The sequence below is a fragment of the Hippocampus bargibanti genome, linkage group LG13 (assembly GCF_051943395.1).
Source record: "Hippocampus bargibanti isolate YZ-2025 linkage group LG13, ASM5194339v1, whole genome shotgun sequence".
Taxonomy (NCBI): domain Eukaryota; kingdom Metazoa; phylum Chordata; class Actinopteri; order Syngnathiformes; family Syngnathidae; genus Hippocampus; species Hippocampus bargibanti.
In genome coordinates, this window is record NC_142746.1 from 2,417,376 (window position 1) to 2,431,654 (window position 14,279).

The 14,279-nt window shown below is 41.7% G+C and overlaps 2 protein-coding genes across 2 annotated transcripts; both read left to right on the plus strand.

Moving 5' to 3' along the window:
• The first annotated feature begins 1,442 nt into the window (after window positions 1-1,442).
• LOC148888942 (cytochrome c) lies at window positions 1,443-4,861 on the plus strand. The gene is made up of 3 exons (XM_089012173.1): window positions 1,443-1,600; window positions 2,433-2,608; window positions 3,936-4,861. The coding sequence occupies exons 2-3, from the start codon at window positions 2,440-2,442 to the stop codon at window positions 4,079-4,081; spliced, it is 315 nt and encodes a 104-aa protein (XP_088868299.1). The 5' UTR covers window positions 1,443-1,600; window positions 2,433-2,439; the 3' UTR covers window positions 4,082-4,861.
• A 5,350-nt stretch (window positions 4,862-10,211) lies between these two features.
• On the plus strand, window positions 10,212-13,414 carry LOC148888943 (uncharacterized). The gene is made up of 5 exons (XM_089012185.1): window positions 10,212-10,452; window positions 11,578-11,619; window positions 12,014-12,141; window positions 12,880-12,936; window positions 13,022-13,414. Exons 1-4 carry the CDS (start codon window positions 10,332-10,334, stop codon window positions 12,934-12,936), a joined length of 348 nt encoding a protein of 115 aa, XP_088868311.1. The 5' UTR covers window positions 10,212-10,331; the 3' UTR covers window positions 13,022-13,414.
• The last annotated feature ends 865 nt before the right edge of the window (window positions 13,415-14,279 follow it).

Sequence of the window (14,279 nt, forward strand, 5' to 3'; positions counted from 1 at the left end):
AATAGAAGGTATCCTACTAAGGAAAGAAAAAGACCTAGTCACTTTGATGACTTTGTGATTGAGTATAGCGATATCGATGAGGCACACACCACAGTTGACTACTGTTACAGGGCTGTGTGTGGTGTTCCGCAAACATGCAGAGGCAATGAGATCAAATTATTCTCAAGAATGGGCAAAAGCCATGGATGAGGAAATTCAGTCATTAAATGACAACAACACATTTACTGTGACAACGCTACCAGCAGGCAAGAAAACAGTGGGGGGGTAAATGGGTATATGCTATCAAACGTGATGTAGATGTCAGAGACAAATACCAATCACGATTTGTAGCAAAGTGCAAGAGGCAGGTGGAAAACATAGACTATGGAGAGACGTTTTCACCAACAGCCAATCTAACAGGCATAAGAGTGGTGCTTCAAAAAGCAACTCTGGAAAATGAAGAAAATGATGATGATTTACAAACTACAAAAATAACTTTATGGTCTCAAACAATCTGGACGAAACGGGAACAACTTCTTCCATGATGATTTAACTGATAATGAGTACAAGCGAAACCCAGCTGATTATTGATTTTATTATTGATGACTACCAATACGCAAAAACAATTGTTTATACCCAATGTTTTTGGAAGTTGAAATGTGTAAGACAGAGTTCACATTGTTCTATTTATCTTGGTTTACATTACAGCAAACTGAGTAGAAGTGGGGGTGTTAAGAAAGTTAGATTGTATCCTCATTTTGTGAAATGCTGTAATACTGCGCTGATCTGGCAACCCAGCCATACGCGACATCACGTGATTTGACAACGATCAAAGCCAGTGTCGATGTGTGTGTGTGTGTGTGTGTGTGTGTGACTTCTCGTACGATGATGAGCGCAGCGGTTGCTCTCTGTGCTCCGGCAAATAAATGTCCTACTTGTATGATCTAAACAAGAGGACCATCTCGACTCTTTATTCTCCCAAATGCATCGTGAAAGCGCTGAAGATCTCAACACTCTCTCTCCCTCCCTCGAACCAATAATGGTGACCAAATAAAGCAGTATTCAAGGAGCTCCCGCCCACTTGTGATTTCAACAGATTTGCTAACCCATTTCATTTTCAAATTCAGTTGTGAAACGGGAAATAAACTTAAAAAACACACTATATTCATTTCACTCGTCGTTTTTTTCAACATTACACTTGACGGAACATTGGCTTGTTCGTATTTTGGGAGTACACCCGATTACATATCGAAAGAGGTGACGTCATTTATTTCCCTTCTTTGTATTTTTCCTTGCTCTCTTATAACCAAATAAAGACAGCAGCCTTCATATAAAGTCAAAGTACCAGTATATTCTCCCAAACACATCAATTGTCGATTCAACCAAAGACGACTGCGTGACGCTTGTCAAATACGAGCGATTAGAAGCAAATACAAGGATGGAAACAAGACGTAGCCCGAAGGAAACGTGAGATGAAACCATCGTCACATGACTAGATGACGTCATAAAACGGCACCCGTAAGTGGGGTGACCTTCTGTGCGACCGCCACAGCACGTTTGTGACTCTTCGCGGTAAGGAGCTACGAAAGAACATTTTGATTGAACGCATATTCTATTACACGTAAGTACAACATAACACGTTTGTTTTTTGGCGCTAAAGCTGTGTTGAATTTTGGCGGCACAATGCAAACGGTGGACATATTTTGATGGATTTCTTGGATATTTTTTGAGTGGCATTTGCGCACTCTGTGCTTGATTTAGCACACTAAAGAGCGTTTTATTGTGGTGTGTTGAGTAACGTGTAGATGGTGGTTTAAACTCCTTCAAGCATCCTTGAGTGTGTTGCGGCAGACACGACCCTCAACCGCGAACCCATTTTTTTCTGGAATATTCCACGCCGCGTAGGAAAAAAAACGAAATAAAAATAATCGACGTTTGAATTAAATGTAAAATGTGAACAGAAAATGATTCAATTCGCCGGTCCGCCATGTTAACGGTTACCCTTGAACGAACCACCATGCCGGGTAGCGAGCCGGCTTTTTAGGTGCCCCCCCCCCCCCGTCCCGAATTAAAAGCTATACGCGAATTAAACGTCACCGCCGGTACTAGTTCATAAATTAAGAATTACATTGAGACGATTAATTGTCGCCCTTTTTGAGTGCAACAAACTGTTGACCTATTAGCCCTTCAATACTAGGGAGGCTAATGCTAAGTAGCATAGAAGCTAACGTTAGCCGATTCCAAGAGGACTAAAAAGGAGAAAGCCAAGGTAGCGTATTTGAACGCACCCCCTGGTGTACGTTTGACACCTTGGCCTCGGGCGACGTGTCGAGTGGTTATGTAACGCGTGGAGGGAGTGGATGTTTTTTTTTTTTTTTTTTTATCTTCACGTTGCATTTTTTTAACCAGTATGAGCTCATTTGTTGACGGTCACCTTGTCTGTTTCCTTCCAGCCGAACGATGGGTGACGTGGCGAAAGGCAAGAAGGCGTTTGTGCAGAAGTGTGCTCAGTGTCACACGGTCGAGGAAGGGGGCAAGCACAAGGTGGGGCCCAACCTTTGGGGTCTTTTCGGCCGCAAGACGGGCCAGGCGGACGGCTACTCGTACACAGATGCCAACAAGAGCAAAGGTCGGTGTGAAACTTGTCGTCGGTGACCTTGAATTGACGAGCTAGGTGACATTGTGTTGACCATAACGTTTGAAAGTCAAAGCGCCCTGTGGTTGGAGGTTACAAAGGACCCGTGTCCGTGGCCCCCTGTCCACCCCTTGTTGAACCTGCTCCTTGAGACAAGCTACGAAATTACAGAAAAAGCGGCACACTTTCAAAAGATGGGTCAAGAAGAATTTGATTCACAGTTCCTGCCCAACATTGTTGATTTTAAATCAGAATCATTTTTATTGGCCAGTAGAACACTCCGCCTGAGTATTATCCAGCGACTGTAAAGTGTCCTTGAGAGTTTTGAAAGGCGCTTAGAAATTAAATTAAAATTAGAAAAATATAGATATAGAAATTAAATATATTATTATTATCAAAATAAGACATGACAAATAACTATGGAGGACACTTGTGCAGGCGCGTGGATCGGTAGCGCCTGTCTAAGGGGAGTCGCTGGAAAAGGTGGTGAGAAGGGTCCAGTAAAGTAGATCTTAACTAGAGTTTGCCGTGTGTGATTGGATTGGATGTACCTTTATTCGTCTCGCAGTGGAGACATTTACATTTCACAGCAGCAAAGTGATGAAAGAGAGAAGAGGAAAGAAGTAGAAAAACAAAATACAGGAGCTGCTGGAAAGGCAGCCACTCTTGCGGCGCCATCTTGAAATCAAAAGAAAAAAAACTAAATAACTAGGGCTGGCTATCTGTTGGTTATCTATCCAGTTGGTATCTATTGGCTTGGCTGTCTATTAGCTATCTATTGGCTAGCTTGCTGGTTATCTATTAGCTAGCTTGCTATCTAATAGCTTTTTATTTATTTGCGTTATTCCGTGTTGAGTCAACGCTGGCGTATGTGGCTTCCGCTGCTCACCCACAGAAAAACTGATCCAGTGACTGTAAAGTGACATTGAGAGTTTTGAAAGGTGCTTACAAATCAAATGTATTATTATTATTGTTATTATTATAATTGTCATTATAATTATTCTCATCATCAAGGGTGGCATGGCTTTGGATATGAGGTCAGCATAGCTTTTGAGTGGAAGATGGATACTGATTTTACATATTATTATTTTTTTTAAATTATTATTTTATTACAGTAAAGTCTCGTTATATTGGTTATATTGATAGTACTGCTTATTACGATACTATTTCTATGAACGCAATGAGGAAATTTACATGCCACAGGATCGGATATATCGATAGTCCGGTTATATCGATATTTTTTTCCGACTCCCGAGAATATCGATATAATGAGACTTTACTGTATTTTTTTTATTTAATAATAAATAATTTGTTTTGTCAGGAATCGTTTGGGGCGAGGACACGTTGATGATCTACTTGGAGAACCCCAAGAAGTACATCCCAGGCACCAAGATGATCTTCGCCGGCATCAAGAAGAAGGGCGAGCGGCAGGACCTGATCGCTTACCTCAAATCGGCGACGTCGTGAAGGCTGCGTGCGATTATTTCACGTTTTAGTTTTGTTTGCTGCAGCTTTTAAGTCACCGCCCCTAAAATCCACCCCCCCCCCCCAAAAAAAAAAAAAAGTTGGGTACAGATGCAAGTGGGATGATTTTTTTTGGCTCTCATTCATGTGGCTAATGTCACCATTTGCTGAAACTATATTGTCTACATTATCAGTTTTGTTCAACTTCTTCTGATTACAGGTAATATCCGACTTATGACCACCAGTACTTGCGACCATGACCTCCGGACCCTATTTAAAAAAAAAATTAATTCTCCGTCTGGTATCGCAACACGCTAGCAGGCCGTGTCATTTAGCCTCAGTCTTTATTCAACATTTTGAATGGATTTTGACTTGCGACCATTTCGACTTACGACCGCTTGGTCGGAACGGAACTCTGTCGTAAATCGGATCTTACCTGTATTTGGATTTCAAACAGATGTCCCGTTATTGTACAGAAAGTAGCCACCCAAAGAATTCAAAAGTGAGGGAAGTAAAATACAAAAACAACGTTCATACGCACGCACGCTTGCTCGCCGGCCGAAGGAAGTTTGTTATTTACCTGGTTTCACAGGCCCGGAAGAGTCTTTTAACTTATTTTACTGCCGCTTCACGTGACCGTCTGTCAAAATGTGGATTTAAGGGGCTGCAACGAAATACTGTATGTTCATGGATTGTCGTCATAGCGATGAGGCGGCCAACCGGATGGCGGAAGGATTGTCTATTAAACGCAAAATAAATAAAAAAACGTCCAACAATGAAAAACATGCCTCTTGTCTATTTTTGTGTTTTTATTTTTAAGGAATGCTTGTTGATTAACTCTTTCACTGTGATTTCTGAATGTGGGAACTGAAAATATGACGTAGGGCGCCATTAGTTCGCCTAATTATTCAGGTTTTTTTTCTTGCTTAGGTGCTGATAAAGCGCCAGCCAGACCTGTGGCAATATTTTTGCCTTCCACAAGGGGGCAGTATTTCCTTTTTTTCCATGTTAGTGCTTTGTTACAGCGTTAGCGTCAGAAAAACGTTTTAGCACTAAAATACCCAAAACACGCAGTATATTTTTATTCAAATGCAAAACACCAATAAAAATGACTTAGTGTCCAAAATCTGCAAAAAAATGAGCTGCGAATTGGGCACTTTCAGAAAGTCCCGCCCCCAGTTCGTAACGTCACGCCAAGACGTCTTGCATTGCTGCAGAATCAAAACAATGGCTTCAGATTCGGAGAATATGCTTTCTTGTTACAAATCCAGTTATGAATATGATTCAAATAGTTCTGAAGAGGAAAGCATACATGTTTGCAATCGATTAAATAATTTATTCCGTGCCATTGTGAGGCAACATTGAGGGGAGATGTCTCAATGAAAAAGAGGTACAAAATGGTGACCTCCTGTACCCACCTCCGTTTCCACAGGCTGATAAATTCCTTATATGGATCTTGGACGCCCTCTTCAGGCGGCTTTTGGGTGCAACACGAGGTCCCCAGACCAAACAAGCAAAATACATTGACGTGATGGAAGGACAGCTACAATGCGTCTTTTTTCGGTGAGGGGCATTCCTTTCGTGACGTCACGTATGGACTCGTCACCAACTCAAAAACAAGACTTACTGAATATTCAGCGCCAGTCTTAAAACGTAAAATATAGCTATATGCGGTGGAATCTTATTAAAATACACTCAGTAGAAGTCATTTGAAGCCATTTTACAAATTATGGACACAATTTTTTTGTTTCGTAACTGACATCAATAAAACGTTTTACAGCATCTATAATATAATATAAATAAAACATGCAGGCTGATATTTTTAGACAAATGCAAAACACCAATAAAAATGACTTAGTGTCCCAAAACTATTCTACTATGACCTCAGAAAGTTTCAGTTCCAGAAGGTCCCGCCCCCTTTTTTGTGACGTCACACCAGGACGTCTTGGCTTACTCGAGAATCGAAACAATGGCTTCAGATTCGGAGAAGATGCTTTCTTGTTACCCATCCAGTTATGAATATGATTCAAATACAGTTCTGAAGAAGAAAGCATAAATGTTTGCAATCGATTAAAGAAGTCCTTCGGTCTCATTTTGAGGCGTCTGGACTCCAATGTAGCACCCAGAAAATGGCACAAGATGGCGCCCAAGCTCCATTGGAAATGGGCTGATTTGTCTGCTGGGAATTTGTGTCAACTATTATCAAATAGTAGTCTTGGTGCAACACACAACGATTCACCATCGCGTTGTGTTTTCCTTCTAATTTCGCCATCAACACGAGTCTTAAAACGTAAAATATAGCTATATGCCGTGGAATGTTTGTAAAATACGCTCAGTAGAAGTAACTTGAAGTGATTTTACAAATTATGGACACAACTTGTCCAGGGCGTCGGTTGTCCTTTAAGCGCTATATATATATATATATACCAACCAATATGGATTGCATTGTATTTTGGACAATCACCCTCATTTCAAGCTCACATAACTCCAGACCCATATAATTTAGGAATTAACTTTTTTTTATGATGAAAGAAGAGAGTGTACGGTTTCTAATGCTTTATTGAATGGTTATGCAATCCTAAAACTCAATATTCCTTGGGTCCTGGAATTGGAGTGACAATGACAAAAACCCTGGCACCGGAGTGGACACATTTTTGCACATTCTCTGGCACTGAATGGGTTAAATTGATATTTTGGAAGGTGATAAAGCGAATGGATGGAGTTGCAAAGGTTCTAGGTCACATAAATGGTGAAATAAATAAATAAGTTTTTAAGTGCTCGGTATTTCCGTCGAAATGAAAATTTTCTCAGCAACAAATACTTTTTCATGCGCTTAGCGTGCTTATTTCTGGCTGGCTGGTGATGAGCAAAGAACAAATCAGCTGTTCACCGCCATTTTACTATTGTGGCATAACAGAGAGGCCTATCACCACGGTGACCAGCGTGCATGTGGAAACATTCATTCACAGGGTCGGTCGGGCTAGTCCCTTTTCTTCTTCTGACATTCACCCCACTTTGGACTTGAGGAGGCAAGTCGGTGGATTAAAAAAAATCAAAAAATCTGAAAGTAATCAAGAAAATCAACGTAGTTTGTTTTCTAGTTGTATTGATATTTTTTAAATTACAGTATTTTCCAGTGTATAAGGCGCACCAGAAAAAAAAAACTCATCATTTTCATCAATGCGCCTTATCTGTCAAGTAACTTTTATCTATACATTATATTACAGTGATAGCTCGGTTTACGAACACTTTAGCTCACGAACTTTTCGCTTTACGAACATTAAATTAGCAAGAGTATAATCTTGGCATACAAACTAGTTTTCGGCGGACGAACCTAACCACACGGCGCCACCGTAGCTGGCGGACTAGTTTTCCACGCCCCCTTTCTTTGAGTGCAGATGTGGTTTGTTATCGAGTGGAGTGCTTTTTCTAAGATGGGACTGGAAAAGCCCTCACCACAAGCTAGTGTTAAGCCGAAGAGAAAGCAAAAGAAAATGACAGTTGAGCAGAAGAAGATCATCGAAAAACACCAACGAGGTGTGCGTTTGTGTGACTTGTCCCAGTACCAGTACACTAAGTTGCTACGTTTGGCTAGGGGTGTTTCTGTGTTGTCTAAGCAACTGTCTCAGGCAATCGAAGAGGTTGAAAAACTTCTGTACATCTGGATTAACAAAAAGCAGCTAGCAGGGGACAGTGTGAGTAAGGGTATTATCGCCCAGAAAGCACGGCAACTTCACTCGGATATCATCAAGTGGCAACGACAACAACAACCATCACAAAGGTAAATAAAACGACTTTATTATATAGTACAGTTTATTTCTTTCATTACAATCCAATAGCACATTTATTATACATAAAATAAGGTATATTTTGTATAGCTTTAAGGCTTATTTAGTCAAAAATTATGTTTTATGAGGACCTGGGAACGGATTATTCTTATTTTTAATGGTTTCTTATGGGAAATGAATGTTTGGAAGATGAACTTTTTGCCTTACACCTATTTTCTGGGAACCAATTAAGTTTGTAAGCTGAGGTCTCACTGTATAATAATAACGATATAATAATTAAATGTTCCCTTACTGTGATTAATTAATATCGAAACTGAGGCTCCACGCAACATTTTTTCAAAGAAAATTCTTTTTTTGGGTCAAATTTAGTTGAGATCATTCAGATGTCTGAAGAAAATTGATCTTCTATGGCGAAATCCAAATGTCATTTTCGCTCCTTGCCGTGTGAATACAAACTTCACGTGATGCCGAATAGACAAGAACAAAAATAGAAATATATAATTGCCACTGCAACCGGTGAGCCCGCTGGTGCCGATTGAAACCGAAAAATGTGACAAAGACGCTCGATACCAATTAGCAGGGGGCAGTCGCATTCCTCGTAAAGATGAGCGAGAGCAACACGTACGCTAACACGCAAACGGTAGCGACCGTCTGAGTACTTGTTGACCTCCGTGACATGAAAATGTGTCAAATTTATCAGCGGGACGATGGCGACGCCTTTTTCGGCGACGCTTGGGACAAGAATAAAACTCGAACCGCCATTTCATACTCCAGACCTATATAATTTAGGAATTAACTGGCTGGCTATATAGCTAGCTATCTAGCTGGATATCTAGCTGGCTACCTACCTAGCTATCTATTTGCTCTCTATTAGCTGTCTAGCTAGCTGGCTGCCTATCTAGCCTAACTAGCTATCTATCTATTAGCTGACTAGCTATTTAGCTGACTATCAATTAGCTATGTATTAACTATCTAGCTAGCTTCTACCTAGCTTGCTATCTATTTGCTATCTATTAGCTGTCTAGCTAGCTGGCTGCTTATGTAGCCTATCTAGCTATTTTTCTATTAACTTACTATCTATCTAGCTAACTATCTGGCTGACTATCTATTAGCTATGTATTAGCTAGCTAGCTAGCTTTCTATCTATTTGAGTTATTCTGGGTTGAGTGAACGCTGGCACATGTGGCTGCCGCTGCTCACCCATGGAAAAACTTATCCTGTGACTGTTGATGATGATGATGATGATGATTATTATTATTATTAGGGACACGCCATGGTCACTTTTGATTGGCACTTTCTTCCGTCCGTCATAGGATCATTCGAAGATTTGTCGCAAAAAAGGGGCAAAAGAATAAATAAAACACCCACCCGTGACATCGGTTTCCAACCGCCGCATCTCATCGTGATCACTGCGGCTCTCATCGCCATGGTAACCGCAGCTGAAGCCATCATTGATGATGATGACGATGTTGCAGCAGGGGGAGGAGGAAGGGGTGGCAGCTAAAAATAGAGCAGCCAATCAGATGATGGCAAAATTTGCTGAGTCACACTCCAGTTTAGGGGGGGACTCGCCTCTTTTCCATCCTCATACACACATTCAACCTTGTCGGCCATTTTAGTAGTTCTCAATGAGCCCGGTGACTTTCGTTTATTGCCAACAAACCTCCTTTGAGAGCATAGGTGTCCAAGTTAAAGCCCGGGGGCCAAATCTGGCCCGCTGCGTCATTTTATTCGGTCCGCAAAAGCAAATCAAACATGTCAAGTGCCATGCTCATCTATCAAGCGAGCTCGCTTGCTTGCTAGGTAGCTAGTTCTCTTTCTATTCAGCTAGCTGGCTAATCTCTTACATCACAGGTGTCAAAGTTAAGACCCGGGGGCCAAATCTGGCACGCCGTATCATTTTATTCGGCCCGGGAAAGCAAATCAAGCTTGTGAAATTCCACGCTCATCTATCAAGCTCGCGAGCTAGCTCTCTTTCTATTTGAGTTACTTCCGGGTTGAGTGAACGCCGGCGCATGTGGCTCACCCACAGAAAAACTTATCCTGTGACTGTAAAGTGACCTTGAGATGAGAAGGTTTCTTCAGCCGTCATCTGTACTTTTTGAAAGTGTCGGACGTTTCGCCTCCTATCCAAGAGGCTTTGTCAGTTTGCCACTCGGCGTGGGGGTGTGGTCACATCCTCTGGCAGTTTTGTCGCTATTGGGAGGGGGGGGGGGGCGGTGAAAGTCCAGGCATGAATATAAAATAAAGCTCCCTTTCTCTTTCCAACTTGGCACCAACGCACCTCCCCCCATTTGGGCCCCCCCTTTGCACCACTCAATGTTGGCATCGCCCCCCCTCGGCCTCACCCCCTCCTCTCTCCCTCCCTCTCTTCCATTAGCAGGACAGAGCAGAGCAGACAAGGACGGACGGGACAGTCGAGGTGGCGCTGGTAGAAGAAAAACAAGCAGCAGCAGCGGAGCATCATGGATGTTTTCAAGAAAGGATTCTCCATCGCTAAAGATGGGGTGGTAGCCGCCGCGGAAAAGACCAAAGCCGGCGTGGAGGAGGCCGCCGCCAAGACCAAAGAGGGGGTCATGTATGTGGGTGAGTCGGCAAAATGACAAACACACGTTGATTCATGACTATGATAGTAAATGAGCCCATTTTGTTTCAAAAAGGGGTTGAGGTGGTTAGGTGGAAATATTTCATCTCATGTCATCAGAGGAAAATGAAGCTGCCCTAAATAGAATGAATTATTTGTTAGTGGGGGGGATTAAGCCCAGAAGGGAGCGAGGATGGAAGAAGTGCAACGTTAAAAATTTAAATGCAAAATAAAGTGATGCAGGGTCATGCAGAATACGCGGTGGAAGGTTGAGGACTGGGCAGAAAAGAGGGTGGGGTTGAGTCCAGACGGCGTTCTGGGTGTGGCTCGGCCCACATGGAGTTGTTGCAAAGTAGAAATGGAACACAAAAACCGAATTGATTCCGTTGGAGAGAAAAAAAAAAATACCAGGGCGTTCTCTAGCGTACGGGGGCCATCTTGTGCCGCCACTACCAATATGGAGGATTTTGAAGGGATTTAAAAAATAGATATATACCAAGGCCTTCCCCTAGTGTACGGGGTACATCTTGTGACGCCACTACCAATATGGAGGATTTTGAAGGGATTAAAAAAAATATATATGTATCAAGGCCTTCCCCCAGCGTACGGGGGCCATCTTGTGCCGCCACTACCAATAAGGAGGATTTTGAAGGGATTTAAAAAATAGATATATACCAAGGCCTTCCCCCAGCGTATGGGGTGCATCTTGTGACGCCACTACCAATATGGAGGATTTTGAAGGGATTAAAAAATATATATATATATATATATATATATATATATATATATATATATATATATATATATATATATATATATATATGAAGGCCTTCCCCCAGCGTACGGGGGCCATCTTGTGCCTCCACTACCGATATAGAGGATTTGGTAGGGATTTAAAAAAATATACCAGGGCCTTGCCCAGCGTACGGGGGCCATCTTGTGCCGCCACTACCAATATGGAGGATTTGGAAGGGCTTAATAAAATAAAAGCCTTGTTTTCCATCCCTTCAAAATTCTTGTTATTATTATTATTATTATTATTATTATTATTATTATGATTATCAACTAAAAAGGGCCCCGAATTGCACACGTGCACGCTCGTCATGACCTTCGTTTGCCATTTGCAGGAAACAAGACGATGGAGGGAGTGGTGACCGGCGTCAATACAGGTACCGAAATGCAATCACTCACATCGTGACGCCATTCAGTCGTCATCAGCGGTAGAATACGTGGTAGAATATTTGGAACTTTTGTGACACTTCAAACAATAAAATACAACACAATACAATACAATACAATACAATACAATACAATACAATACAATACAATACATATTGATTAATATCACGCTTTACCAACCAACCAACTTGAGTATCAAGTGCCTAAATTTCTCTGACTTGCAACGCGTCGCCATTTCTCACCTCCCTATATTTATCTTCCGCTCAAAAGCTGTGCTGACCTCAAATCCAAAGCCATCCAGCCCTCCATAATAATATTGATTGGCTATCCTGCAAGTTTTCATCATCAGATTTCTGAAGAACTGACGTCACAGTGTCCTTCCAGTGTCTCAGAAGACAACCGAGCAGGCCAACATTGTGGCCGACGCCGCCATTTCCGGGGCTAACGAGGTCGCCCAGGCCACAGTGGACAGTGTGGAGAACGCCGCCTTATCCACCGGATTCGTGACTGTGGTGAGCCATGTTAGCTTCCGACAGTGTTTGTACTTTACCCCCATCTATGCTCTTGAAATATGTTTTGACGTGGAGCGCCATTCCATAATTTGTTCAGGTTTTTTTCATGCTTGGGTGCCGATAAAGCGCTGGTCAGACCTTTTGTCCATATTAGCACTTTGTTCCAGATTCAGCTGTTGTTAAAGCGCTATATACAGTAAATCAATATGTATTGCATTGTATTTTGTACATATGCCCCCATTTCAAGCTCAGTTAACTCCAGAGCCATATAATTTAGGAATTAACTGTTTTCTGATGAAAGAAGATAATCTAAAGTTTCTTGCGCTGCATTGGATGTTTATGTAGAAAACTCAATATTCTGTGAGTCCTGCAATTGGAGTAACAATAACAAAACCTTGGCACTGGCGTGGACATTATTTTGCACATCATATGGCAGTGAAAGTGTTAAAAAATCTATCAATAAACGGCAACAATAAATGAACTTTAATCATGTTACAGTTGTAACACTGCGACCAAATACCGAACAGTCAACTACACAGTCGCTAAACTGTTAAACATTTTCGCTTTTAGGCATGCATGACTTACAGTAAAACAACTCTTCATAACATCAGTTACGCGACAATCCCGATGCAGTGAACAACGGGTCGCTTTGTTAAGCCTCAATCACGGTTATGAATAAACAGTAAAACGTATGTGGGACAAGATGGCAGCCCGTGTGATAATGTCTTTCTCCTTCAGACCGATGCTCCAAAAACGGATGACGGAGAAGAACAGACTCAGCAAGTTGCTCAGTAGGTGAGTCAACAAATCAAGCCTTTCACATCTCATCCCCTATTCATCGATTGATTGATTGATCAATTGACCTTTCAACTCTTCCCAGTGTCAACACTCACTTCCAGTTTGTGCTCGTCCAATGAGGAGAAAGAATTCCCGCCTTTCCTCACGTGTTGTCTTGGCTCCTCTCACTTTTCCTCCGCTTTTCGCCCTCTTCCCACACAACTCTCAGATGATTGGTCGGTGTGTAGAGTGACGCAATTCTGGCGCAAGGTGGCGCCCCAGAGCGTCCAATCACGGGGCTGGGAAGTCAGAAACACATCTGTTGCCTTTTGCCGTGCATGTAGCTTTGCTAAGAAACTAGTGCGCCTGCATATATACACACACACCAAATAACTACACACTTATCTCCAGTCTGTGTCGCTGTTATTAATGGAGCTTCAGTGCTATTTTATTTTATAAAACTAAATACAAATGAAATAAAGGTACCTTTAACATCCGTCCGTCTGTACTGATTTTATTCTCAAATTTCGCTGGTTCCAAACGTCCCAAAAGGCACAACTCCAAAAACTACATTTGTGATAACATTCGGGGTGACAGTTCAGCACGAGCCGAAACCACACTGCAGGCAAATTTATCTTCCACTCAAAAACTGTGCTGACGTCAAATCCAAAGCCATCCAGTCCTCTATAATAATATTGATCAGCTATTCTGTAAATTTTCAAAATCAGATTTCTGAAAAGCTTGTCGATGGCTTCAGGATTGCTTCCCAAAACACCTTTTACATTGACGTCTTTTAGTGTCCCAGAAGAAAACAGACAATTAGACTGCCAAACAATCACATGGAAATAATAAATACACCATTACTAGTAGGATGTTATCGATTTAGTTTCGAGACGAATTAATGCAGGTGTACGAAAAATATAACTGGTTGTTGCTGTATAATCGGATTCTGGAGACAGGTGAGGAGTTTGTGTTTTGTGTCAAGGACAACTAATTCATTTGTCAAGGACAACTAAGTCATTTATTTTTCTGCGACAAAACAACGGAACTATCTCTGAAATGGTAAAAGCAACATTGTAGTATACGTATTTTTTCATATTAAAAAAAATTAGATGTGATTCTATTTCGCTGTTTTGGTAAATCAAACCCTCCAATTTAGTTCGGCCGGGTAGTTTTGTCGCTAGGCCGCCAGGGGCCGCTACACGCAACGCCATTGCATGTATTCGCATTCAGAGTTAAGTGTAATCAGCTACAGTAAAGTCTCGTTATATCGATATCGGATATATCGATAGTCCCGGTTATATCGATACTATTTCTATGCACGCACGGAGAAAATTACATGCAAACATGGTTGGATATAT